A 25,737-nucleotide genomic window follows, 5' to 3' on the forward strand; every position below is an offset into this window, starting at 1 on the left:
GTTTCGGAGGCGTTTAGGCACTTATAATACAATACGTAACTTTTACGTTGTTAATTCAGGACCTTTACTTATTTTACTCATGATTATGATACTTACTGCCAACAAGTGACAACTATACTTCGCCTTGTTCCACAAAATAAGATCAACTTTATTTACTCCTTATCACATGGCTACTTTATGTAAATCAGTACACGTGCGCTGGCGTTATGGATGCACTTACGGTAAACTGTAATTCTAGATAAAAAGGTAATGAACTTTTCTTTTCCTGTTAATTCCCTTTGGGTGAACACACAGCTGCCGCACTGGTCTGACACTGAGGTGTTGGCACATGGGCTTTCATAACGCAGTGAGTGATCCATAAACTTTCTGGTTGTATCATCGCATTGAGAAACCCCCTTTGTCCTTTAAAGCGGTGGGCTGCAGCTGACGTAAGCTCTGCGTTGCTCGCTTGTTCCCAAACGATCTGGGGGGGCGGGGGGGGGGGGGGGGGGGGGGGGGGGGGGGGGCAGGGAGAAAAAAAGGGAAAGGATTGGCTCCTGGGTTCCAACATCTGTGCAGCCAGCCTCAGATCTTCGCTTTAACTGTCAGCTCCGCATTACCTCACTCGTGGCCGTCCTGCCACTTTACCCCTGCAGTTTAACTTTGGCGTGCATGCTGTCTCTCTCTCTCTCCCTCCCTCTCATACAATCTCTCTCTCCCTGTCCGCTCTCCTTTCCTGCTATTACGTCCGCTGCTGGTAAAGACACTGAGACAGGAGGGTGGGGGTGTGGGGTGTGGGGGGTTGTACAATTAAGAGCACATTGTAACGTCCTTGCGTTGCCTGCCGTGGCGGAAGAGGAGTGTGCCGTGAACGCGAATGACCGTCGGTGGACGAGAAGAAGATAGACAGAGAGAGGTAGAGAAAGGGAGAGGGGACTCACTCAAGATGCCTCGTTTTAGCGTAAATTGTCCTGCAGACTGTGCCCTTCCGGCGTTTTGAGGGCTGCTGTGAGCCTGTAGAGAGAGGCTGGCTGGCTGGTAACGCTATGCTGCCTGACCCTGCTGTGTTGTGATAGCGTTGTCCGATTGTTTGGATTGAGGAAGGCTCCCATCAACCCAAATCAATGAGGATTCTGAGGCCATTCCTTCAGAAAGGAGCGCATATGCTGCAGTGTTTCTGTGGACAACGATCGAAGTCGACCACTATCACCAACGGTGAGACACAAACATAGCACCATAGCTTTACAGCTACCTTCGCTTTGCATGCTTTCTCTCTTGAGTGATGAAAAAAAGAAAAATAGAGAGAGGGTTGGAAGATGAAAGGGGGGGGGGGGGGGGGGGGGGGGTGAGTGGTTTCATTGGCCAGTCGAGTGTGTGAGTAACATCTTCCGAGTCTGCAGTGGAGAGAACCTCTCCTCGCATCTGTCCCGAGTTCTGAGTGCGGGTAGCTGCCGGCAGTCGGCATCCAGCCAGCCGCACTACTACAGAGAGAGAGGGGTCTCCAGATACTTTACCAGATCGAGCTATATTTGCAGACGAGCGTGTTCCAGTGAGCCAAAAAAAGGACAATGCAGGGATCAAGTCATTAAACTTCAGGGGCCTGGAGAGGCAGCTTTGTTTTAGGGCCCCAAACAAGCAGCGAGGTCCAGCACCATGGACAGCACCAAAGCAGAAGTACACAAGAAAGGGTCTCCTAAACTTTTCCCGTCATGGTTTCTTTAAAAAGATGTACATCAAACCTGGACCCCACATTGATTACATTTTGTCAAATGATTCCTATTTGACAAGACAGAGTTAACCGTCAGACAGACTGACAGAGTTTCTTCTCTTACTTTAACAACTTTAATAATAATAATAATAATAATAATAATAATAATACATTAGATTTGTATAGCGCTTTTCTAAAAACTTAAGATGCTTAATGCATGTTGCAAAGCAGGCACAGCGTAATACAGTTTCAGATCAGTTGCATTATCCCTCAAATCAAACAATACTTTTGAAAGGGACTTATTTTGCCACACGTCCACTATAAAACAAAAAGTCTCAATGACACACACATGCATGTTCACACACACACACACGCTCATACACAACCACCACTCAATAAGCCTAAAATGCCTTGCATGTCCTCTAGTCATGTTTCAGCTATTTACTGCATTGCTGCTATTGTTCCCTCATAACACAGCTACACCTCTAAAGTCATTAAAAAAACATCCTACAGTATTTCTAGAGAGAGACAAAATGCAAGACTTTCTCCCGTCTCCTTCAGTCACTTGCAGTACATAGCATATCCAGTAGTTTAAGCTTGAAGCAGCTCTCAAATTCAGGGCAGACAATTAGAAACTCCATTAAGCACAGCTGATTCCTCTGAGGAAGTTGGACCAAAAGCAGCGCGCACACTGGGATCTGTAGGGCTCGAATATAAGGCACCATCAGTCCTATCCTGCATTTTTGCTCACTGCCAGATGAACCTTATGACCTCAATCAAAACTTTATGAGTCAGCTTACAGGTTTCGACAAAATGGATGCAAAGTTAAACCTCGTTTGACACGAAGACTTTGTTTGAAGTTTGTTCCATACTTTTTCAACTTCCAAGTTTGGTATTTTGATTTTCTGCTTTTGTCTTTTTTTTTGTTCTTTAGCAAAAACTCCTAAAGACGAGTTCCACTGTGTCTCCGCTGATCTTCCAAGACTGTAACATGTCATTTTAAAATAGAGCAACACAATGATGACAGCGTGCTTTTAGGATTATAAACAGGCACTCCCCTGCTTGTGCATGGTTAATCAGCCACTATTAAGTTAAATCTGAACTTGTCTGTCTTTTATACGTCAGCAGTTATACATTATTTACTCAGTATGTAAATCACTCATCAGACAAAAAGGGGGATAACAAACTAAGCGTAACCTCGGCTGGTAATCTGACTGAATAGCTCACTACAAGATCATGTAAAGCAGGAAGAGCAGAAAGTCTTTCGCTCTCCAGATTCAGGCACTATGCCAAAACCAACCTCCTAGGGATTTTAGCTGAAAGACGTGTCAGAGTAAGCTTAAGTGTTTGCACCTGCTTTCCTTTGTAGTGTCAAGTCTGCAACTTTTCTTGTGTTAAAGTTAAATACTGTGTTCAGGGTGTCTGGATTGCAGGAGACTTGAATAGTAGGTGGCATAATGGTGAGACAACCAGAAACACAACCTTGTCCTCACAAGTGGTAATAATTATTTCCATGTTTCCATGTGACAGTTAAATCAATATAACATCATTCTAATTACTGTGGGACCAGTTATTTCTATATAGAGTGACCACTTGAGTCAACCCTGACTGATTTGTAGATTGATGTGTGGCATTTTTAGTTGAATCTGACACTTTTGCATGCTTGTCAAACACGTTTTGTGTTAATGACTAATTTGTCTTAATAGTCTTATTTAGCAGTTGGTTGTCATGTAACTGCTTGTGTTTTCTGGTTGTGTGGCATATTTCTCATGAGTAAGAACAACAGTAAGATGACTTACTGTTTTTTTAATATAGTATGTTTATAAAAATTTGTATGCATCTAAAAGTGTCTTTTTTTTCTCCTCACTTTAATGTAAATTAGAATGAGCTTGTTTTTGTTTCCCTATCCAGTTCAGGCTTTGTGCAGTTATTGTGGGCTATATACCTATCACACTAATATAATCGTTAGTGCAAGTGTGGTAATAAGCATTGTGAGCCACAGCATCACAATTATTCTCACACATCTCTCCTCTTGGTCTCCTGAAGACTTGTCAAGACAGTTTAGCTATTATGAGTCAACAAATCTGTAAAATATCTCATGACACATGGGTGTCTCTCTCTGTCTCTCTCTCTCTTTCTCTCTCTCTCTCTCTGTCTCTGTCTGTCTCTCTCTCTCTCTCTCTCTCTCTCTCTCTCTCTCTCTCTCTCTCTCTCTCTCTCTCTCTCTCTCTCTCTCTCTCTCTCTCTCTCTCTCTCTGCCTGCGGTTCTTTTTTTTTTCCACAAGGGGGCAGCATGTATAAAGGAATAACTCTGAACAACATGTTACTCCCCTGGTGGCACCTGAACAAGGTCCACAGGGACGCTGGGGCTTTTGCTAATTTCTTTCAGTTTTCAAATATATTTCTTTAGTTCCTATGTCTGCATAATTTGTACACAATATTCAGAATGTTTATATGATAAATACACATTACCTTTATACCTTTATAGAGTCACATCATTTAAATTGACATTTCAAATGATTGCAATATATAGTCTGCAGAGCATTTCTTAGCGACAGTGTTTTATTGCTCGTGGACATATCTCAGCTGGAATGAAGCGAACATCAATTGTCTCTGGTCCAGGGAGGAAGCCTAGCAGATCCTCATTAAGGACAACTTGATCTTTTCCTGACAACAATATACAGTATGTCCCATGTCTCTACAGTGCTCTCCAACACAACTTCTCTCCTTTTGTAAAACGCTCACTCCATGTACTACAAACCACCAGCTGGGTTTCTCTTCTAAGAAATGTATATCACGCTCCTGCATATCCTAGAATGATGAATGATATATCGAAGTTGTTATTGATCTTTCTTTATGCTGCAGTGACATATTTCTTTCTACCACGCACCGGTAACTCAATAAGAATACAGATTTTGATTTAGAACCCCTTGTTACTTTTGCCATCTTTATTCTGTCTGTCTTTCTCCCTCTCTTTCCCACTCCTTCCCACTCACACACACACACACACACACACACACACACACACACACACACACACACACACACACACACACACGCGCACACACACACATACATACATACATACATACATACACATATACACACACACACACACACACACACACACACGATTATATCAAAATCTTACGTAAGGGGGGTGGGGGGTGGTAAGTGGGCCAGACAGTGGTAGTCAAAAGAAAATTGTCTCTCTCTCTCTCTGGATCTCTCTGCGGGCTCTGTTTGGAGAAAGAATGTCAAACAAAGTCCTAGAAAAAGCGTCTAAATATTTCATGCCGTTTCATCACAGGGAAGAGAGAGGTTTTTTGTGCTGCTGAAGACTCACATGTTCTTCCTCCCCTTCCTGTGTGTGGGTTTGTGTGTAGGGGTTGGGGGTGTGTGTGTGCATCCTAGCCCATGCAATAATCAACATGAGACCAGAGGAATGCTGTCATACACACTGACACGTTTGCAAGACATGTTTGAGAACTTTGCATTGATTTACAGCTTATCCTTAACCATTTAACAACGGGCTGAAAACACCTGGTGTGATCTATGATAGAAACACATGCAGAACACAGTAGGCTCTCTTACATGCACATTTCATGTCCACACTTCTTACAGTATTTGTCATAGTTTATAATAAGGACTAATGTGATGTTGTTGGCAATGTTATTTGTAATGTTTGGGGTAGTCCATTTCATTTTACATAATCCCTAAATCATATTCATCCATGTGTTGTGTGACTGTCTCGGTCTTTGGTGTACCATTTCTGTTTTGGGCTCATACTCTGGGTGCTTAAACCTGTTGCAGGTAATCCTTTTAGCCACATTTAATATGTACTTTATGGCATGTGTGGCCAAGGGGTTTTAGAAAATAAAATGCCTGCTTATGTCCCTTAGATATAAGCTATGAGGGTAAGATTGCTGTGTAGTATCAGCCAAAGCTGATTAAGATATGTCTGTTTATGCACACAGCCTCCAGAAGGGTTTTGAATGCAGCCTCCTCACTGACCGACGTGCCCCATTTGAAAACTGGCTTGCAACTTCATATTTATTGTAATTCAACGAGACTATAGTGAGATCACCCGCTCCCCTTTTAGATGTGCACATTACCTCAGATGACTAAAAATCACACGCGCGCACCCACTTTCCCCTGCATAAACACCCACTCAGCATTTACCCTTTTCCATTTTTTATATTCACATATTTTCCTGGAGATCATCGATCTTTCTCTGTACTGCCATCCGATAACTCCTAATACGAACCTCAATCACGTATGATTGCGTTAAAGGAGTTGAAGAGGGAGAGAGGGGGTGAGAGAGAGCGAGAAGGGGGAGAGAGAGGGAGAGAGAGGAGGCTATGGATCGCGACTGTCCACTTTCGCTGTCGGTGTGTTACATCGCCGACAGCTTTCGGGACGCACTGAAAAGAATGCTCAGGCTACTTTATTATTTGTGCACTACAACAAAAAGCACTCCGACGTTTGTTCACCTCAACTAATTGTTGCTTTTCGGACGAGAATCCCTCCCTGCATGCTTTAAATTACATCTCTGCAGCATCCTTGCAGAGTAGCCTCTGCTGCCGATACCATTTTTCCGGCTGCATTACGAGGTACCATCGACAGAACCTTAGACTGGGCTCATATAACTGGGCTCCTGCACCGCCTCCTGGACCGGCAGCGAACGGTTTCATTCATCGATGTGCATGGAGTTAATAATAACAGGAAACAACTTCAGATAATTTTTCCAATACGCACGGGCGTCTTGTGCATGGATTTAGGTTGGTGCGTGTTATTAAAAGGCGTCGGGAAGCCAGAAGAGAGGCTAGTGTGCAGATGAGGAGTACGAAGACGTGCTCGGCAGACGCGGCGCTGTTCACCTGGAATACCTGAAGCTCTCCAATGACACGCAGCTGCATCAACTTATCAACACTGTTGCATGTTTTCACGGCTGACATGTCGGCCCCTGTGGCCTAGGTTTATGTTTCATATCGGATCGGTCGCTGTTGATTCGAAGCCCTGAGTGTCAGAAACTCGCAGCAGCTGAATTACACTCACTGCTACTGTCCCCTCAAGAGGATGCTGCCCGACGCGCAATGATGCCCGGGACTCGGAGGGTTTTCTGATCATGATGACATTTGGTTTAAACATTTGTTGACTCGAAACATAGAAACAACTCTCTGATCTGTGTTTGCGCCAAAGAAGCTGCACCAAGATCCGACCTCTGCCGAACTAGACTCTCGGTTTTCAGATTCGGTTCGGGGAGATGGCCGCGATCGCCAGCTCCCTGATCCGGCAGAAACGCCAGGCGAGGGAGTCAAACAGCGACCGGGTTTCTACTTCGAAACGTCGCCCAAGCCCCAGCAAAGACCCCCGCTCTCTCTGCGAGAAACATTTCTTGGGGGTCTTCAGCAAAGTCCGCTTCTGCAGCGGCAAGAAAAGACCCGTTCGGCGGCGACCAGGTCAGTGCTGTGATTTTTTTTTTTTTACTGATGTGTGTTATGTGTGCTGATGGAAGCAGTTTTCCCCAGCCCCCCAACTCCACCCCGCCCCTCTTTGGAGCATTACACTGCAGTCAACGGCTCCAATATGAGCCGGAGGAGAAGGTAGATTTTCTCCGCGGTGCGAAAAATCCACCTGTTCCATTAGGTCTTCTTGTTGTCTGTCGATCCACCGCACGACACAACCCTCCCCCATATACCGAGCTAGAGCAGTCTGAATGTATAGGAAATTGTCTGTATGCTGTGACGTTACCCCCTTTATTTATTAGTGATACTGCTCTGATCAGAATAATCAATTACCCTAGAACAAAATTAATGCTCCTGTATCCCAGTCAAGGCTTGATTATAGGATTTGTTCCAAAAGCTATATAATATATTTAAGCCTTCGACTTTTTGCTCACTTAATTTTTGCACCCCCCTCCCCTCCAAAAAATACATACCATTTTAATGCACTCAAAAAGCCATGCTTTAAATGGCCTAATTCAATATTACTACACATTGGGGTACAGAGGGGAGATAAATTGCACCGCAGTGCACCAAGGCTCTTTTGAGATTAAATGTTTTAATGGTAAATGTTTATTGCCGAGAGGGAGCTTTACTGCAGTGAGGGAGGTATAGCTTAGTGATTAAGAGCTACTCTGGCTGTATTGATAGACATAGGCTCCGTGCCTACTACACTTCGTGGTATAGCCCTCCTCCCTTTGTTATTCCCCTGGCTCTGTCCTGGTGCACAGAAAACAAGCCAGCCCTCCCTGAATCCAAATAGTTCTGTCTGTGATGAACGACAGTCAGGTCCACTCACAGTCCTGCAGACAGACTGGTGAGGAATAAAGCAGGAGGACAGACAAACATCATTTTTTAAAGGCAGAAAGGGAGAACAACAGAGACAGCCACCCAGCCAGACAGACGGACTCAATTTTAAAAAGTCGTCACACAACCTCATCAAACAATCTCAGTGCCAAAACTGGTGGTGATGGCCTAGTGGTACGCCTTCCAAACAGAACACCTGTGGGTGCAATACCAGGGCTGCCACCATTTTGCCCCTGAGCAAGGCACTTAACCCTGAGTTGCTCCAGGGGGGCTGATCCTGCAGTTAGTTCACTGTATGTCGCTCTGGATAAGTCCGCTAAATGACCTGTAATGTAATGTAATGTAAAAACTGCCACAAAATGCCCGTATGGAGACATAGACAGACAGACAACAAGCCAGCCAGGCCTCCAGACAGTGTTGGGCAGGTAGGTAACTTCTTTCAAGGGAGGCGTAAATGGACAGACAGAAAGCACAGACAGACGCTGTATTTCCTCTTATTGATCATCTTTATATTTCCACTGATGCCTTGCCATATATTTGCATATAAACAGCCGATACGCTGGAGAATTTATGAATTCTGCCTGTTTAAAAGACTGTTGTTTTTCCTTCTATTCCCCCTTCGTAAGATGCACCCTCGAAACCTCCACAGGTGTCCCATAAGGGCTGCAGGCTAGGTCAGTAGCTCAGCCTCCATCCGTGTGTGCTGTGTTTTTTCTCGTCTCCACCCCATCTCGCGCCCATGTCGACTCCCCCTCGGCCAGGGAGAGGGGGAGGTGGGGAAGGGGTGGGTTGGGGTGGCACAGAGAGGGAGGGAAGGGCGGGGGGTGGGGTTCAACACCTGTCTGACAGCCGACGTCCCTCTCCCTTGCTGATCTCTTCTCTTTTCTTTCATCCCTCCTTCTTTCTTTCTTCTTTCATCCTTCCTCCTTTCGTACCTGTTACTTTTCTCGTATCTAAAGCTCTCTTATAGCCAGTTGTTTGTCCCTCCTCTGTCTCTTCTCTATCTTTGTCTTTGGCTCTGCCTTCTCTCATTTTGTTTCTGCCTCATTCTCTTCGTCAGTCAATGTCGGATCAGTCTTTATCCTCGCTACTTGTTCTGTGTCTGTAAATATGTGTCTACTGTAAGTGTAGTAGAGGTTCGTATAGTGTACTTTGGTGTATATGGATATGTTGTGTTTCTCCCTGTCAAACACTATCAGAACAGGTGATCATTCACCATTTCATGGTCATGACGCCATTTGTCGACGTACCTAAATGTTTTTGTCCTTCTGTATTGGTATGAAGTACATTTATTGACGTTTTAACGGCCCATACACACAGAGGATGATTTGCTGTATGTTGCCACTGAAAGACATTTTTTATGCACAAACACATGTTGTCTGGCTTGAAGCCTGTTTATACCTGCACACACACAAGCAGTACACACTCTGCTAAATGATTGGAACTGATGAGCCGTCAGCGATTGCTCGGGCCCATGTTGAAGTTTTAATTTATGGAAGTGTAGTTATCACATGTGATTTACTGATGTGTGCTTTCTCACTCACTCACTCACTCACTCACACACTCACACACACACACACACACACACACACACACACACACACACACACACACACACACACACACACACACACACACACTGCCTGTGATGGATGATGAAGGGCCTGTCCCAGGAATTGATGGCCTCATCCCCGGGGTAGGTGAGCTTGGGACTGCTGGTCAGGATGATGTACAGTTGAGGTGAAGCCACTCTCGTCGGTGGTCACCACTCTGCATAGACTTTCTATGGGATCTCATCTCCACACACTTGTCTTCTGTAAAATATAAAAAAAGCATAAGCGTCAGTAATTATTGCGGTCATCAGCTTTCAAGTAAAGATTTAACATCTGCTGTTACTGTTGAAGACAGATCTGGCTACAACTTGGATCTTCCCTCTCCTGATACCAAGTTTGAAAATGTTTATTTTGTTTTTGGGGTGTTATGCGCCCGCCTGGACTTCCCAGAATGACATGACCTCTAAGTCTTGTTACGACCTTGGAGAACAGTTAGGCTCACTCATATTCCCTTATTGACATCACATGCATCACTTATCAGAACATGTTGCGAGCCCTGCAAATCAAGCATTTTCAGTTGCTGAATATGTATTTAGCCACATAAAATGAAAATGAGCAAAACTTCAACTGTGACAAAACGCATAATTTGTTTCTTTTGTCAGGCTAGGAATAAACAAAGGATTAGTAACATCCAGCATCTGAGTTGAGGTCTGATTTTAGTGGAGCTTGTCTCAAAATCTCTGCCATTGCGAAAACAAACGCATTACTGATCAGCTATAGTGTTTCATTACTCACAGTAAACCTTAAGGAAAATATGAACGTATACACAAACTCTCGATATTTTCTTTTTTATCTGGCAAACAAACTTTACGTCTCTTATCTTTTCCTTGGCAAAAGCCACAACCCAAGTCTTGTCTACGTTAATGGTTTCATCTGACTCTGACGACTGCTTTTTGCAGAAAATCAAAAGACCTGCCGGACATTCAACAGGCCGCAGAGACCGCATGTACATACCTCCTCAGATAAACACTTTTCTTTATACATCAATTTCTTTCCTGGCATTGCCTGAGGCAGAGAGTCTTTCTTTGCCCCGAGCTAATCCTCGTTTTCCACCTGCTCCTCTGAAGTGTGCTTCTAGCAGCACCCTGGCCAGCTGCCAGATGTCACAGTCTCAAAGTTGGAGGTCGGTTCAGGGTTAGTGCAATAAAAAAAAAACTCACAGAAACTTTAGGTCAAGAAGAAATGCTGGAATCGTTTGGCGTGAACCTGTAAAAACTCAGAATTTCTTTCATTGAATATCAGTGATATCAACCCAAAAATGCACAGTTGCTTCATACCAAATAAAGAAACCATTGGCATGTCAGTGTACATTACAAAGTGACTTTAAAACGGTTCTGATGCACAAATCAATCATTTCTCTGTACTAGACACAGTCAGACACTATGAGAAAGTAACAACATTCTCATTGATTTTCTGTCACAGTGTTCTCATTGTAAAGGCCTTCCCGTCAAACAGCCGTTTTGGGGATTATGTGGTACAACAGATGACTCATTACAAACTGTCTATCATAGTTGTATTGATATTCAACAGCTGGTAAAAGTTAAATAAAAGGCTGACGTGGTTCTAGTGCTGTACGTTTATGTTTTTTGTGAGCAGGCAACTCCGGAGGCTGGATTGTGCCACAAGAACAATAAGACTTCTTAAATTATTAATTAGAATGAAGTATTTATAGAGATTCACTTCATAAAGTAATTCAATGAATTTTTCATTTGAATTATGAAATTCAACAACAGCTTTTAAAGTCTTTCATTTATCTGACATGAAAACACACACCAGTAAATGTTTTTAAATTCTTTAAAAAGCAATGTTAAGGGTGAAAAGTCTATAATTGCTCTGAGGGTACCCTCCAACTTCCACAGCCAATTTGTCTCTTTTAATGAATTAAACACTGTACATTTTATGTTTGTGAAATACGTGTTTGTAGAACATTTCAGCATTTTAAACTGCTTGATAGGAAGAGCTGTAAGTGTGCAAACACTTAGATGAAGGCAGAGGTCTCAACTCTTTTGTGTGTTTCTGTCACAAATATGAGAATGCTGTTCTGACACATACTTGGTGGGGATGGGGCTGTGGCTTGGCCGACGGTTTTTGTGTACGTGTCGTGTGTGTGTGTGCATGTTTCAGAGCCGCAGCTGAAAGGCATCGTGACACGACTGTTCAGCCAGCAGGGCTTCTACCTGCAGATGAAGCCGGATGGATCCATCGACGGCAGCAAGGACGAGAACAGCGACAACAGTGAGTGGAGCATTATGGAAACTACAGCTTCTAGCACAGAACAGTTAATGGCAGAGTCACTTGGTTATATAATATATAATACATTTTAAGCTGTGCTTTATCATTTTTAATACTTACATAACTGATGTCAGCTTGAAGCTCTCTAAAGTCATTTTAAGAAGCCCCTGTTGAATTGGATTATCAATAAAAAAAAAACTACAACTTTAAAAAGTGTACTATTCACTCAATTCCACAAGGCAGATTGCCCCATTCCCTACATCTAGTTATGCAATAGTATGCATGATAACTGTAGACATAAATGTGTAAAAACCTACTCAGATGGATTATCAGTTCTTATGCAGTTCTCCTGTATACCTTTCACGGTAAGTAAATACAATATTTATTCAAATTTCTATTCCCAAGTAACATGAATTCCAATATCCCTGTCCCGATCTCTCTGAGTAAACCATTTCTACTGGGTACACTGCATGATTGTAAGTGCCACGTTGTTTTGATTGATTCGGCTCTGAAGCGCGTGTGATTATCACAGCAGAAATCCTTTCCTTGAAAAACCAATCGCCTGAAACAACTGAGCCCCACCGCTTCACTTCTAGTCACAAATATCCCTCCCTGAGCCGCTTCTTTACAATATTTTACCACCGATCGACTTTCCATAGTGGGCCACCAGTGGATAAATAGTCTCCAGGGAATAGCCGCCTAAAGCTTTTACCCCTCCTTCTGAACAGGAAAACCAGTAGAGTCTGCGGAGAGTCTTCTATATTAAAACATATAGGCTTTTGTTTCCTATGGGAATCCAATGATCAAGGAATAGATATGTGTCAGCAGAGAATCGTCGTCAAAGCGATAATGACAACACTCCCAGTCTGGAGTGAAGCCAGACAGGAAACCAATCATGACCTTTCTTCTCTAAAACAGCCTGCCACTCTGAAAGGAAGCCGGAGCCAAAGCTGCTGGACCGTAGCAGTCATGCGGTGAAAAGAACGGTCTCTCCCCGTCACTTGTCGTTATATATTTTATGAGGAGATAGATCTTCAGAACAATAAGGAAAGAGAAAAAGCGTCCATATAATGCATCTCCTATTTGCACCTTTAACACGTTTTCTTTGGAGCCTCCATTGTGTTGTAAAGATTTTTGGCTGATGAGGTTCTTGTTGTATGTGAGGGTTTCCCCACCTCTAGGTAATTCTCTTGTTAAGCAGTCCCACTGGCACAGGGATGGAGGAATGCAGTGAATAATTTAGCCGGAGGAAACTAAAAATACCACCTTTCCCATTTGTACCCAATGAATAATTCTCTATATGGAGATGCTTCAAACTCAGAGACGGTCCGAAAGGAAGACACAGAGAGAGAGAGAGAGAGAGCAGAGGAGACCAGGAGGTGCAGCGAGAAGAATGTGAAGTGATTTCAGTAGAATGATAGAGACAGAAAGAGTAAAGAAAAAAGTGATGAATAGAGATAGAAATGGACCAAGAATATTTGGTATTCAGCTCTTGCACTGTACTATCGATTGCCCGGTTGGATTATCCGAATAATAGATTGCCCCCACCCTTGAACTACACCAACATCTGACCTGCAGCATCTTCAGCAGCGGCAGATGGAATACAGTAATTCATTTTCAGAGGGAGCTTCAGTGAAACTGATGGGATTGAGGAGCACGGCGGTGCCTGCATACTAGGTGCAACCTGAGCCCGCAGTGCGTTTCAATTCCATGTTTCTTTACTATTTGCTCCATTACTGCGCTGGATGACAACAAGTTGTGAGACAAGGACACAACTGAGCAGAGAATAGTTGTAGCTGGGGAAATGCTTTCAAAAATAAATGGATTTCTGCTTTAATAAAATCTAGTTTGACCCAAAAATATTCAGTGAATCGTGAAGTAATAGAATAGGTTGTTATTGCAGTATGTAAAACTGCTTTAGTGGTAAGCATGACTGGCGCTTAACTAAGTGCAAGGGCTGTGAAACACTATTCAATTAATTAACACCCATGTTCAGATTTGAGCAGTTATGAAATATGATTGTCATCAGTTGATTGCCTGCAGTAATTGCCTACACACACTGCAGCTCCAGCAAGATATTGCTGGTTATGAGACACCTGCGGTGTCAAGCATTCACACTCCGACTGTCTCTGACGCTCCTGGTTGATGGATGGGATGAAGCAAGACTTTTCTATTAGTTGAAGACCTAGTCACCAATTACTTGAACAAGGAGTGTCACCAACGTTGAATTGAACACACTATTAAAGACTGTACACACAGCACTGACTAAAACACCTGTACTGTATACACTAGCTCTCCCATCTTTGGATTTGCATATCTTTCCGGATTTGGAGAAGTGCCCTTGGCATATGAAGTTTGGCTCAGTGTTTCTCTAAACCTTTCCTGCAGGGTTAATTCCTGCTGCACCAGTATTCCTCACATCAAATGCAGTTGCTTTAGCCCTACCTGCAGGATTTGCTTGTAGCCTAATACTGCTCCACTGGAACACTTGCGGTTCTGAGGATTTCGCTTTAATGGATTGTTTGAACCCATTTTGTCTGGCCCTTTGACAATAGAAGATCCCTGAACATTTCCTAACCCTGTCCCTGCATCATCCCAGGCGCTCTCTGTTCTCGGAGAGATAGGATTGAGGTTATTAAGGAAGAGGAATCGCCTTCAGAATAGTCATCAGACAGGTACTCTAACAGCAGTTATTAAGGAATCCATCAACCGCTGGAGCTGCAAATATTAAAGCCGGACATTAAGAAGGTAGCTGAATGACAGCTCCAGTCAGTTGTGTAATCCTTCGGCAGGCAAATGAGAGCAAGGATGGCCGATCATAATTATAGCAAAATAGTGGACTAGCATGCCATAAGTTATGCCTCTTTTCTTCCCACTTTGCAAGCCAAGCCATTATGAGGAGTTTATTTTAAGGGCCCTATTGCAAGTATGACTGCTCAGAAAAAGCCAGAATAGGTTTTTATAGGTGGAGGTGCTCCAGGGTGGAACACTTCTGGGTTTTAGTGGTACGTGACAGAACTGTGGACGGTGCCTCAGAGAGACGCTGCCAATCATTGGAGCGACAAAGGCAGCTGCCATGAAAGGCAAATGGAAAGAGGAGTGAAGTTGCACAGAGAGGTGAAGGAGATAGATATGACAGAAAAGTGAAGAAAAAAAGTTCAAGAAGCCTGAGAAAACAAAATTGAAAGTGCTAATGGACTCAAATTCTGCTAGAGTACCCCAAACAGCTAGCCCCTCAAGGGTATACATAACTGCAAGAGTAGCTAGTGTGTATCACCCATACCAGTGGCCTAAGAGCAGAGTTAAACCATTGGCAGGCAAAAGCAGCACATCAATATTTATTGAGTGAAATTGAATCTGCTCGGAGGACAGACCCATGTTGGCACGTCTCCTGTCGTCCCTGCCAGCTTTATCGGATAGTCCCCATCGCCACTTACAGAACAATCCTCCCAACAATACAGGAAGTGTCCTCACACATTCATCAAACCAAAGCCCATGAAAGTTCTCAGATTCAATAGAACTTACCTACAGCGATTACACTACATCGGATGAAATAAAACTTGTTTACAGAATTAATAAAGCCTCTTGTATGATTGGGCAAGCAGAAATTTTGAAATATAATGAGTCATCGGCATGGTGTTATTTGACATTAAAAAGGCCCTTAAAACAAGCTTATTACTGTGTTTGACACATGATATTCTGCCAAAGTTACAGAGAGATTCTGTCTGCGCTGTTGCAGAAGTGCTCATGTCACTGCTTTACAGAGTGGGTGGGGCTCAGTTGGAAAGAGGTGATGTCACAAACTGCAGCGCACCAATCAGCATTCGGTCATAATTTTTACTTTAATGGTTAATTATTTAGTCATGAATATTTACATGTTACAGAGAACTATTTAAGATTTAAAACCAAATTTCCAGGGGCTTTTAATTGGCACATTAGCAACGGTATAGCGGCTCCCTAATGCCAATTAAGTTTAAAGTTTAAGTTTAAACCAGAGCTGTTGCAGTCAAATTCACATAAATGTAAGTTAGTGTGAAAGTACTTTTATTTCGCAAAATCCACGTCATTCTATGTTACTTTCGTGGGTAATTTCATCCCTTTAGCAAATAGAAAAAGATATCCAATATGTTGTCTGATTGGAGCGCCGTTTACACAAAACATTAATGCTCGGCCATCTTTTTTGTACCAGAGAGTTTTGGATTCCTGCTTTAACGTTGCAATGAGGCTTCACTTTCACAATAAGGTGCTGTGTGTCAGTGTTCCTATTGTCTATGTCCCACACTGTTCACTTTACTGCTGACAGACAGCCAAAGAACAGAGATCAGAGGCTGTCGTGTCTACAAGAGTCAAGTGAAAACTCAATTGTCCTATTCTGTCCTTTCTGTCTGATGTTGCTGTTTTCCTCTTTGTATCTGTCCGTCTGTCCCCCTCTCCCTCACTCTGTATGTTCTGCAGCCCTGTTTAATCTTATTCCTGTGGGTCTGAGAGTGGTGGCCATCCAGGGAATGAAGAGTGGCCTGTACATTGCCATGAATAGCGAGGGCATGCTCTACAGCTCGGTAAGACACAATCCCTTGCACCAGTGGCACCGACAGGTTGTGCACGTGTTCACGGTACCCACATGTGTATTTGTTAATTTACACGTGTTGTGTTTAGTTCTGTTTGTTGTCTCTTTTATTATCCCACTGCAGCTAAGACTCTTCTAAACCCTTTCATCTCCGCTCTAGTCGAAAGCTCTTCAGATGTGCCTTTGTGTTGCTGTGCAGCGATTATTCCCCCCCCTTTGTAGTTGAAGCAGCACCGCGTATGTTTTACATTTAATTTGACGTCAAGTTCAGTGCTCAGACCCTTTTTTTCCCTTCCAATTGCCTCTTCCTTTACTGGCTGCTAACGGAGGCTCGTTACGTAGCAGCTTTTGCGTTTGCTTTGTTTAACTTTTTCATCCTGATCCTTATTTAGGATTCCTGCCGTCATGAAAGGATATAATACTGAAATACTCCTTCTGGTTGAAGAAAACAACTTATTTTAAGACTCAGTGGGGGAGTAAATATTGTGAAGGAAGATATTTGATTTGCAGTGTAAACATATGAGAAGCATATAGGCTCGTGTGGGTAGCAGATACACAGGCGGGGGTGGACCCAGTCACAGATGTGTTGGAGAAAACATTAAGTCGTAGCTGGATGAAGACATGTTTCTGGAGCACGTTTGTTTTAATGAGTTGCAGTGGGAGACAGCGTATGTGTGAGAGAGAGAGAGAGAGAGGAAGAGAGAAATGGGGTGGGGGCACAGGCAGAGATATAGAGACAGGAAGATATCCATAGTTGGCATGGTTATATAACCGCGGGTTTAGTGGTTGCTAATCCAGTTGAAGAAAGTGGAGGGCTGCCACAAACCTGCTGAGGGACATTTTTATTTTATTTTTTTACAGGGACAGCACACAATTAAAAGTAATTGCATTAGAGCTTATTTGCATCCATTGTGCGATATGTGGTGGTGTGCATGTGGAACTTTTAAAAGTCTAGTAGATTCAGCACCATTATGTCAGAATAGCAAGCACTCAGTACAACTTCGAGAGATGTATGAGCACTCATAAGTTCAGAGGAGGACGTACAATAAATGCCTGGCTGTTATGACTCACCCAGATCCATTCATAACTTAAGGTTCATAAACAAGTGCACAATGCAGCCCTACTATGAGGCTTATAATAACCCTCCACCCACCCATCTACTTCCATTGAAGTTTAATCATGCATCAATCTATTAATTTATTAAATTGACTGCAAGTTAGGGACACTGTATAACCTCTGTCCCCCTCCCACACACACCCACCCATAATGAAATCATCATTTGCGTCAGACTACATGAGTGTTATTAATTACAAGTGATTCAGGACTTCAGTGTCAAACTGCTGCTTTCAGCACGACAAATTTTAATCATCGCTTTTACGGGAGGAGGAACACATTTCGCCTTTTCCTATCACAGGAAGAAGGGGGTGCAAAACATTTTTGAAAAGCCATTTTAATTAAAGCCATGCAATGAATGCACTCTTTGGCCATATGGAGGAGGTCCGGTTTTCTCGGATGGGAAGCATGGGAAATTAGCATGCATTTGTAAGCAGAGCGGGTGGTGCGGTGGTGGGCTGGATCACAGGAGGGCTCGTAAGCCTCAAAGTGCCACAGAGTGCTCGTAAAGAGGCTGAATTAACATACAAAGCTCAAATAGCCTCTGTTTCTTTCTCCAGCTCCCATTATTTACCAGTTTAATTTACTAATGCAGCTTGTGTGTTGCAAGAGGGAACATTTCTGTTCTTTATTCACACTTTTATGAGAGCTCTCGTGGTGCAATCACAGCTATAAAATAAGTCTTCACTTTCATCTTCTCATACTTACTTACACATTTACTATTATTTGTCCAGGTCGTTATCTTTTTTCCCACCACCTCTCCCCTCTCTCTTCTCCAAGGTCTCCATTACACTGCCTCTCCAAACTATAAAGTTTCTCAAGGCTTTTTTTGTTGTCTTGTTTTGTCTTGATAATATCTGAGAGCCGAGATGCACGGCGTCGGCCCTCCAGGGAGATAATTACTGAGGGATATCTTCCTTCCCCTCAAACACTCCCTCGCTTTTCTTTTCCTCTCTCTGCTGTCTTGTTAGTGAAGGAATGTGACAAGCGTTGTATGCTGTGTGGTAAGATTCTGAGACGTTGTTGCGTTTCAACTTTGAGAATCCTTTCTCTCAGTCTTTGCGTCAGGTATGTAGCCAGTCCGTTTACCGTTACCGTTGATCAATTAAGTGGTTACGTACTTAAGCTGGTCGCTGGTTGGCTTTTCTTGCATGGAGTGCAGAGCTCACTGTTGAGGCTGTTGCTGATTGGAAGCTGATATAGCCATGGGTGAGCAGGGTGATAATGCTTGTGTGGAGTGTTTAGCGATGAAGTGCGTGGGGGCTGAGCATCCACAATGAAGAGCTCCCTTCTATTATTTATAACACTTCTCAATATGACCTAGTTTACTGCACAGCAGTAACCACTGTTCTCTCTCTCTGTGCCATCTATCTTTCTAACTATCTAACTTATCTATCTCACAAAAAGACATGTCTGTCCACAGCCCCACACCCACACACTAACAAACACACACACACACACATTTTACTGCTTATTATTTATGTCACAGAAAAAGAATAATGTGTCCCAGTGAAACCTTGAGACTGAGAAAGAGTTGGTGTGAAAGGTTAGACTTTGTTCAAATTTTGTTTGCGTAACAAATAATAATGGCTATTTTGTGAGTAGTCTGTCGCCCCCCCCCCCCCGCATCTATCGCTTTCTGTCTAGAACAAAAATAGTTAGGAGGAGTTAGAAGTGTTGAATTAAAAGTTGATTCAAATGATTGATTAACCTGTAGATACTTTTATCTGTTGGTTATTCTATAAAATTTCAGAAAATGGTATAAAAAGTCTAAATTGAATCAGATTGAATTTGAGACACTAGTAACAGCCAATGTTATTATTATTAACAAATCTATAATCAAATATTTGGGGGTATATAATATATATATATATATATATATATATATATATATATATATATATATATATATATATATATATATATATATATATATTACAGGCCTGTATATATATTAAATTGGCGCATTAGTAGTCTTTGTTGTTCCATTTTAGCCATTAACCATGAATGTCCTCTCCAGAGGAAGTTAAAGGTAGGAAAAGAACAGAAGGTTGTTTAAATGTGATTGAGTTTCAATGCAAGACAGAGAAAAGGATAAATAGAGAGTAAATTGAGAGTTTTTCAGTTTAAGTAACGTCTAGACAATCACCAACCTAAATCTCTCTCAGAATAATAATGAGCTCCCCGGGAGTTCCATGGCAGGCCTGTAATTCTCACTAAGGCCAAATCTATACACCAGTGGCTCAGGCCCATATTTCAATGAAGCCCCCCCCCCTCCCTCCCTATATCCTCTGCATCTTTATCCAAAGTCAAAGGATGTCTGTCGGCAGCACCAGGCACCTTAGTGCAGAGCCAGAGAGCTGCCTCCCGCCTCAGATGGAGCCAGTATCTGATTCAGATTCAGGAAGCATTCAACCCAGCTCTGTTGGCATCCCAGTTTACATCTTGCTCTCTTACTTTGTGTTGCATTCTACATTTCCTACACCTGCACCCCCACCTTCCACAAGTATAGTATCACCTCACTCGTATCTGTTTAAATGTACTGCATCTTCTGGGATTTTTGTTGTTTTTTGTTGTGTTTGACATTGTGTCAGGCTCCAAGATTTAAAATATCCGGAAACCCAGAGAAACAGATCACACCCACCTACAGTGATTCTCACCAATATTATAGTGTATGTTGCTAAGGCCTAATCAATCTGTTAAATGCTTTATCCTCATAAATTGTTTGTTAGGACCATTTTTGAACTCACACACAGCCAATATTTTGAAACCTGCATCGTTTACTTTAAATCCTTGTTTATATTGTCTACCATCATTCCTGTTGTCCGGCTTTTGTCGGCGCATACATCCACTTTGATAGACAAATCCATTTGTTGAAGTAACTGACTGTTACCATCACATCAGTTACTTTGATGCGCAGGTCTCACTAGCAACTGATGTTAAGATGTCCCTAAAATTGTTAGCTACTCTTCTCTCCATCTTGTTTCATGACTTGTATTAATTACAAATTTGCATTTTAGTGCAGTCAGCACATCCGTGTATTACATGGTGGAAGAAGCACTCTGCTCTAGTAAAAGTAGCAACACTACAGTGTAGAAATACTCTGCTACAAGTAGAAGTCCTGCATTCAAAATGTTACATATTTCCAGGTAGCTTGTGAGTTTCACCAATTGATCAATAAAGTCTTATTTCTATCCATAATATTACATCCTAATGTATTTGTTGATTAGATTTTGTATTATTAATATGAATCTGTTAAGTAACATAAGCTCTCAAATAAGTAGTGGAGTCACAAGTAAAACAATTATCTCTGAATTGTAGTGAAGTGGCATAACATTAAGAAGAAGGTAAAGAACAAGTACCTCAAAATTATAATCAAGTACAGTACTTGAGTAAATGTATTTAGTTACTTTCCACCACGGACAGCACACAAACCTATATATTTGTGTGTGATTGTAGAGAAAAAGATTTAAACAAAGAGGGGACCGGCTCATCAAATCATTACCCCATGGCGTCACTGGTGGTCAAATCTCCACCGAGTACCTCCCTAATTGTTGTGTGCTGAAACGGCTTAAACTATTTATATTCTGTCCCCAGCTTCATGGAGTTGGTTTAGTTGGTGTCAGCCGGACCTCTGTGTTCATTTATCTTCTAATGGTGGCGAGTAAGCAGTCTCCCGTACTGAGTTTCACTAAAAAGTCCTTCGCCTTTCTCCTTCAGATCACCACAGAATATAAACAAGCGTCCTTGTAAATACTACCACTAAGCACTATTAGCGCTGAAAATGTGCCACGTCTTTTTTTTAATACATTTTCTGTGTTTTGTCGGCAACTTTGGTTGATTATTTATTCCTGGCAGAGAAAGTGACAACGCAAACCGGTTGGTGCGCATTTTAATGTGGATGTGCATGTTTGTCGCATTGAGTATGTGTGCGCATGTGGCTGTACTGTACGTGTGTGGTTCTGTGGTTCTGTGGTTCTCGTGTGTCCATTAAGGAGATCCCATTAATCACGCAAGACTTCGACCCCCGTCCACTCTCCTCATATTTCCCCTCAATCATCCACAACAAGGTACTCCGTCATAGACTTCAAAGTCACTTACATTCCACCCCTATCATTACCCAAGCCCCAGCCAGGGTGCTTTCTAAACTGCTCCTAGCCTTTTCATAGACAGTAACAAAGTGTTGTCCTTGTGGGTGAATCTGTAGGAGATTCTACAATGTGTCAGCAAAGCAAAGTGGCTGATTGTGAAGGGTAGGATAGTAGAGTGCACTAATGCGTTGGTGTGTGTATGTGTGTATGTGTGTATGTGTGTGTGCTCGGCCTGATTTTGGCACCAAACGGATGAAGAAGTGGACAAAGCCTGCTGGTGTGTAATGCATCACTGTCTGCCTCCTACCCACTCGAACACATATGTTCACACATAAACACACACGCAGCCAGACAGGCAAGACCTGCCCCACCCCCTACGCCCCAACAGAGAGAGAGAGAGACGTCTGCTGTTTGACAGTGTGTCAGCAGGCCCGGATAAAGTCCTCCGTCCGCTCTCCAAAGAACTTGTCCCCCCCTCCTGCTGACCAGCGAGACGCTTCCACACAGCAGACCATGCAACCTCACCTTCCCCGAGTCCTTTACGCAGCCTGCTATGAACGGCTGTCTTATAAATGAGCGGTCACACACACTGTGACTCATTTAGATCAACGGTTGTGTGCCATGCAAGCAAAAACACACATAACACATAGTCTTCAAACAGCATTGATTTTGATTGGCTCTTTAAAGCTGCAATATGTCAAATGACTACATGTAATGTGAACGGTGTTGCTTGTAGAGACACACCCTCAGAGAATTATCAACAGATTATGCAGTTTTCCTCAAAACTACTGAGCTTTTTAGCATCTTTCAACTCATTGTTTTATTTAAAGGGACCACAATAGGGTCAAAGATCTCATCAGCCCGGCTTCCAGGCGCAGAAGGCAGAAGTTTTTCAGTGAAAAAGCTCTGAGAAACCGACTGTACACTATGTGCCCAGCACCAAACAGCAGACAGACAAAGTTAGCAACCAGTTGGAGGTTAATAATGTGGGTCCTGCAAACAGCTTTTAAGTGTAATTTCACCTCAATTACAAAAACACGTATTTCTTCATGTAGATGAATGAGATTTAATTTGTCCAGGTTCTGAGATATTCATCTTTGAAATGTCTTCCTCCAACCCAATACAATGGATGAATGGAATTTAGTTTGTTGTGCTTAAAGCATTGAAAAATTACATTTGAAAAATTAAACAGCCACATCTCTTTCCAAAGTCAGTGTAACCTTTACTTTGGATAATTCACAGACCTGACTGTGAACAGTTTTCTCCATTGTGCGAGAGTGTAAGCAAAAACTCAGACTGATATCTCAAAACCGGGGTAAATAACATCCAAAATTAGACATGGCTCGATGCGACAGGTAACTATGTTTTTTGTAATTTGGATGACCCAACCCCTTAACACTATTTTTTTATCCTCCCCTTCAAACTTTATCTTCCACTCTCTCCTTCTCACACACACACATACACACGTACACACACAAACACGTCACAGTCACCTCCAGCCAGAAGCAGAATTGGGCTGTCAGTCAACTGGACAACCTTAAAAAAGGGCACAGAACCCTGCAGGAGATATTAATAGTGAAATACACACACACACACACACACACACAGACACACACACACACACACACACACACACACACACACACACACACACACACACACACACACACACATCCACACCCACACACACAGTACAAGCCAGCTGTTCCATATCACATGCATCCGTTTTGGACACACACACGACTTCCCAGCCCTTCAAATTGACAAGCATTAGTTTTTAATTTGGCCTCTTGCAGTCAGGAAGCATTGAGATGAGGAGGAGAGCCGAGATGAGAGGTAAAGAGGTAAGAGTGATGAGGTTTGGCCTCCACCTCGTCAGCGCACGTTAATCAGCTCACCTGCTTTATTAAGTATAAATTTCGTTTGAAAAAGTAAAGCCACGCATTTTCATGCCTATTTGAAAAGGTCAATGTCCCCATTAAATTCACAAATAAAATGCATCTTACATTTGTGGTTAGGGGTTAGACCAGGGGTGGGGAACCTTTTTCCTATCAAGGGCCATTTTTTTTTACAACATCCTTCGAGGGCCGTACTAATTATTGAAATCATAACCTCTTCAAAACATTTTTAAGACACAGCCCATTCATTTCACTTTTCTTTTATGCTAATGCAAAAAAGAAACTTTTTTATCCATGTATCTTTCTGTTTTATCAGAAATCCTTTATTAGTCCCACAATGGGGAAATGTATCTTGTCACAACAAAAGAACATATGAAGTAAAAAGGCAGTAAACAATAATTAAATAGAATCAAAAATAATATAAGTACCAAGAGGTTGATAGAAAATAAAGTGAGTATTGCACATGGCAGTGATAATCGCACAGCAGTGGTGGAACAGTCTGTTCTTGGTGTGGTGGTCTACCTCTCTATCTGTCCATGTTTGTATGTTACGCTCTCCAGAGAGCTGCTTGTTGGGCCAAACTCCGCCGAAAAGCGTGGCCAGACTGAAAAAAAAATCATAATGCGTCTCTGGTATTGTTCAGGGGGCCGGGCCAAATGTGGAGGCGGGCCGTATCCGGCCCGCAGGCCTTAATTTGGGGACCACTGGTCAAAAGCATTGTTTACATCTCCTGAACTGTTGTGGCAATAATCTGGCACCGCGCTCAGTCCCGACAGTGTATCCAATATCTGGCTCGTTGCCTTTTCCCTGTCAGTCCTCTCCACCTCCTGTGTCCCCTTGACTTTCTCTTTGACTTGCTGCTTTGATAATGAAGCAGAGAGATTATAATCTTCCATTGTTCTAATAAGACTATCATTACTTAGATTCCAAGGATGTGTGTATGTGTGTGTGTGTGTGTGTGTGTGTGTGTGTGTATGTGTGTGTGTGTGTGTGTGTGTGTGTGTGTGTGTGTGTGTGTGTGTGTATGTGTGTGTGTGTGTGTGTGTGTATGTGTTTGTGTGTGTGTGTGTGTGCGTGTATGTGTGTGTGTGTGTGTATGTGTGTGTTTACTGACCTTGGCAATGTACACATGCTAGTGATGAGTGAAAGAAACACAGCTTTTTCTCATTTCTTTTGCAGAAATGAGACTTAGTTTAACTAGTCCGTCTGTGTTCTTGCTGGTTTTGTCTGCTTGTGATATTTACATGGATACACAAATATTTTTTGTGAGTGTGTATGCATTGATTTAATATATTTCCTGTATGCATTCCTTAATGCACGGGCCCACATGCACATATTGTATCTACGTATATCCTTAAATCTGTCTTTACTTTTTGCAGGAAATGTTCACGCCGGAGTGCAAGTTCAAGGAGTCTGTTTTCGAGAACTACTATGTGATCTACTCGTCCACTGTGTTCCGGCAGCAGGAGTCAGGTCGCGCCTGGTTCCTCGGTCTCACCAAGGAGGGACAAGTCATGAAGGGCAACCGTGTCAAGAAGACTAAGCCCTCATCACACTTTGTGCCCAGGCCCATCGAAGGTACGAAAAACCTTCTTTTGTTTTTTTTTGTTCTTAGCTTTGAAGTGATCTTTTTTTTATTTGTCTTCTTGCTTTGTCGATGGTAATTACTTTGGAAGGCATTCCAAGAAATGTTCTGATTCTTTACATGACGATGTGGTATTAGAACTAATTAATTAGTTGCACTCTTTATTTCAGAACAATTTACATTTTGTAATGCTTGCATCTTACATCTTACATACATCTTATTTCACATATTATTATACTTTAACCAGGAGTTATCTTGCAGTGACACCACTTTGAATTTACTGTGATAGATTACCCATCTGAAGCTAGTTTAAATGTATCGGAGAGTTACTTTATTGAAATTGGTGGAATAAACTATTTATGGTTTAGGGTTGGCAGTAGTAAGTATTCACATTTACATGTGTTTAATATGTGCAAAAAGTAATACTGGAATTACAGGTATAATATAATCTGATGACTTATTAAAGGAATAGTTTAGGCGATACACTTATTCCCTTTCTTATCTAGAATTAAATGAGAATATCGATAGCACTCTCATGTCTCTTAGGTAAATATGAAGGTCCAACCACCAGTGGTTAGCTTAGCATTAGCATAACAATGGGAACAGCGAGCCTGGCTCTGCCCAAAGGTAGAAAACAATC

At 42.4% G+C, this 25,737-nt stretch overlaps 1 protein-coding gene across 3 annotated transcripts in view; it reads left to right on the forward strand.

Annotated features, from left to right (window-relative positions):
- Positions 1 to 834: 834 nt before the first annotated feature.
- The window catches only part of fgf12a (fibroblast growth factor 12a), a 28,317-nt gene continuing 3,414 nt past the window's right edge, over positions 835 to 25,737 (forward strand). The window contains exons 1-5 of one of the 3 annotated variants that reach the window (XM_029454190.1): positions 6,028 to 7,149; positions 8,625 to 8,672; positions 11,736 to 11,846; positions 16,299 to 16,402; positions 24,892 to 25,090. In XM_029454190.1, coding sequence (XP_029310050.1) covers positions 6,954 to 7,149; positions 8,625 to 8,672; positions 11,736 to 11,846; positions 16,299 to 16,402; positions 24,892 to 25,090 — 658 coding nt within the window. In that variant the 5' untranslated portion in view covers positions 6,028 to 6,953. Of the gene's footprint in view, positions 1,195 to 6,027; positions 7,150 to 8,624; positions 8,673 to 11,735; positions 11,847 to 16,298; positions 16,403 to 24,891; positions 25,091 to 25,737 lie in introns of those variants that run through there. The other 2 variants (XM_029454192.1, XM_029454191.1) reach the window with 2 other exon arrangements.

This window comes from Cottoperca gobio, chromosome 17 (genome assembly GCF_900634415.1).
Source record: "Cottoperca gobio chromosome 17, fCotGob3.1, whole genome shotgun sequence".
NCBI classification, from domain to species: Eukaryota; Metazoa; Chordata; class Actinopteri; order Perciformes; family Bovichtidae; genus Cottoperca; species Cottoperca gobio.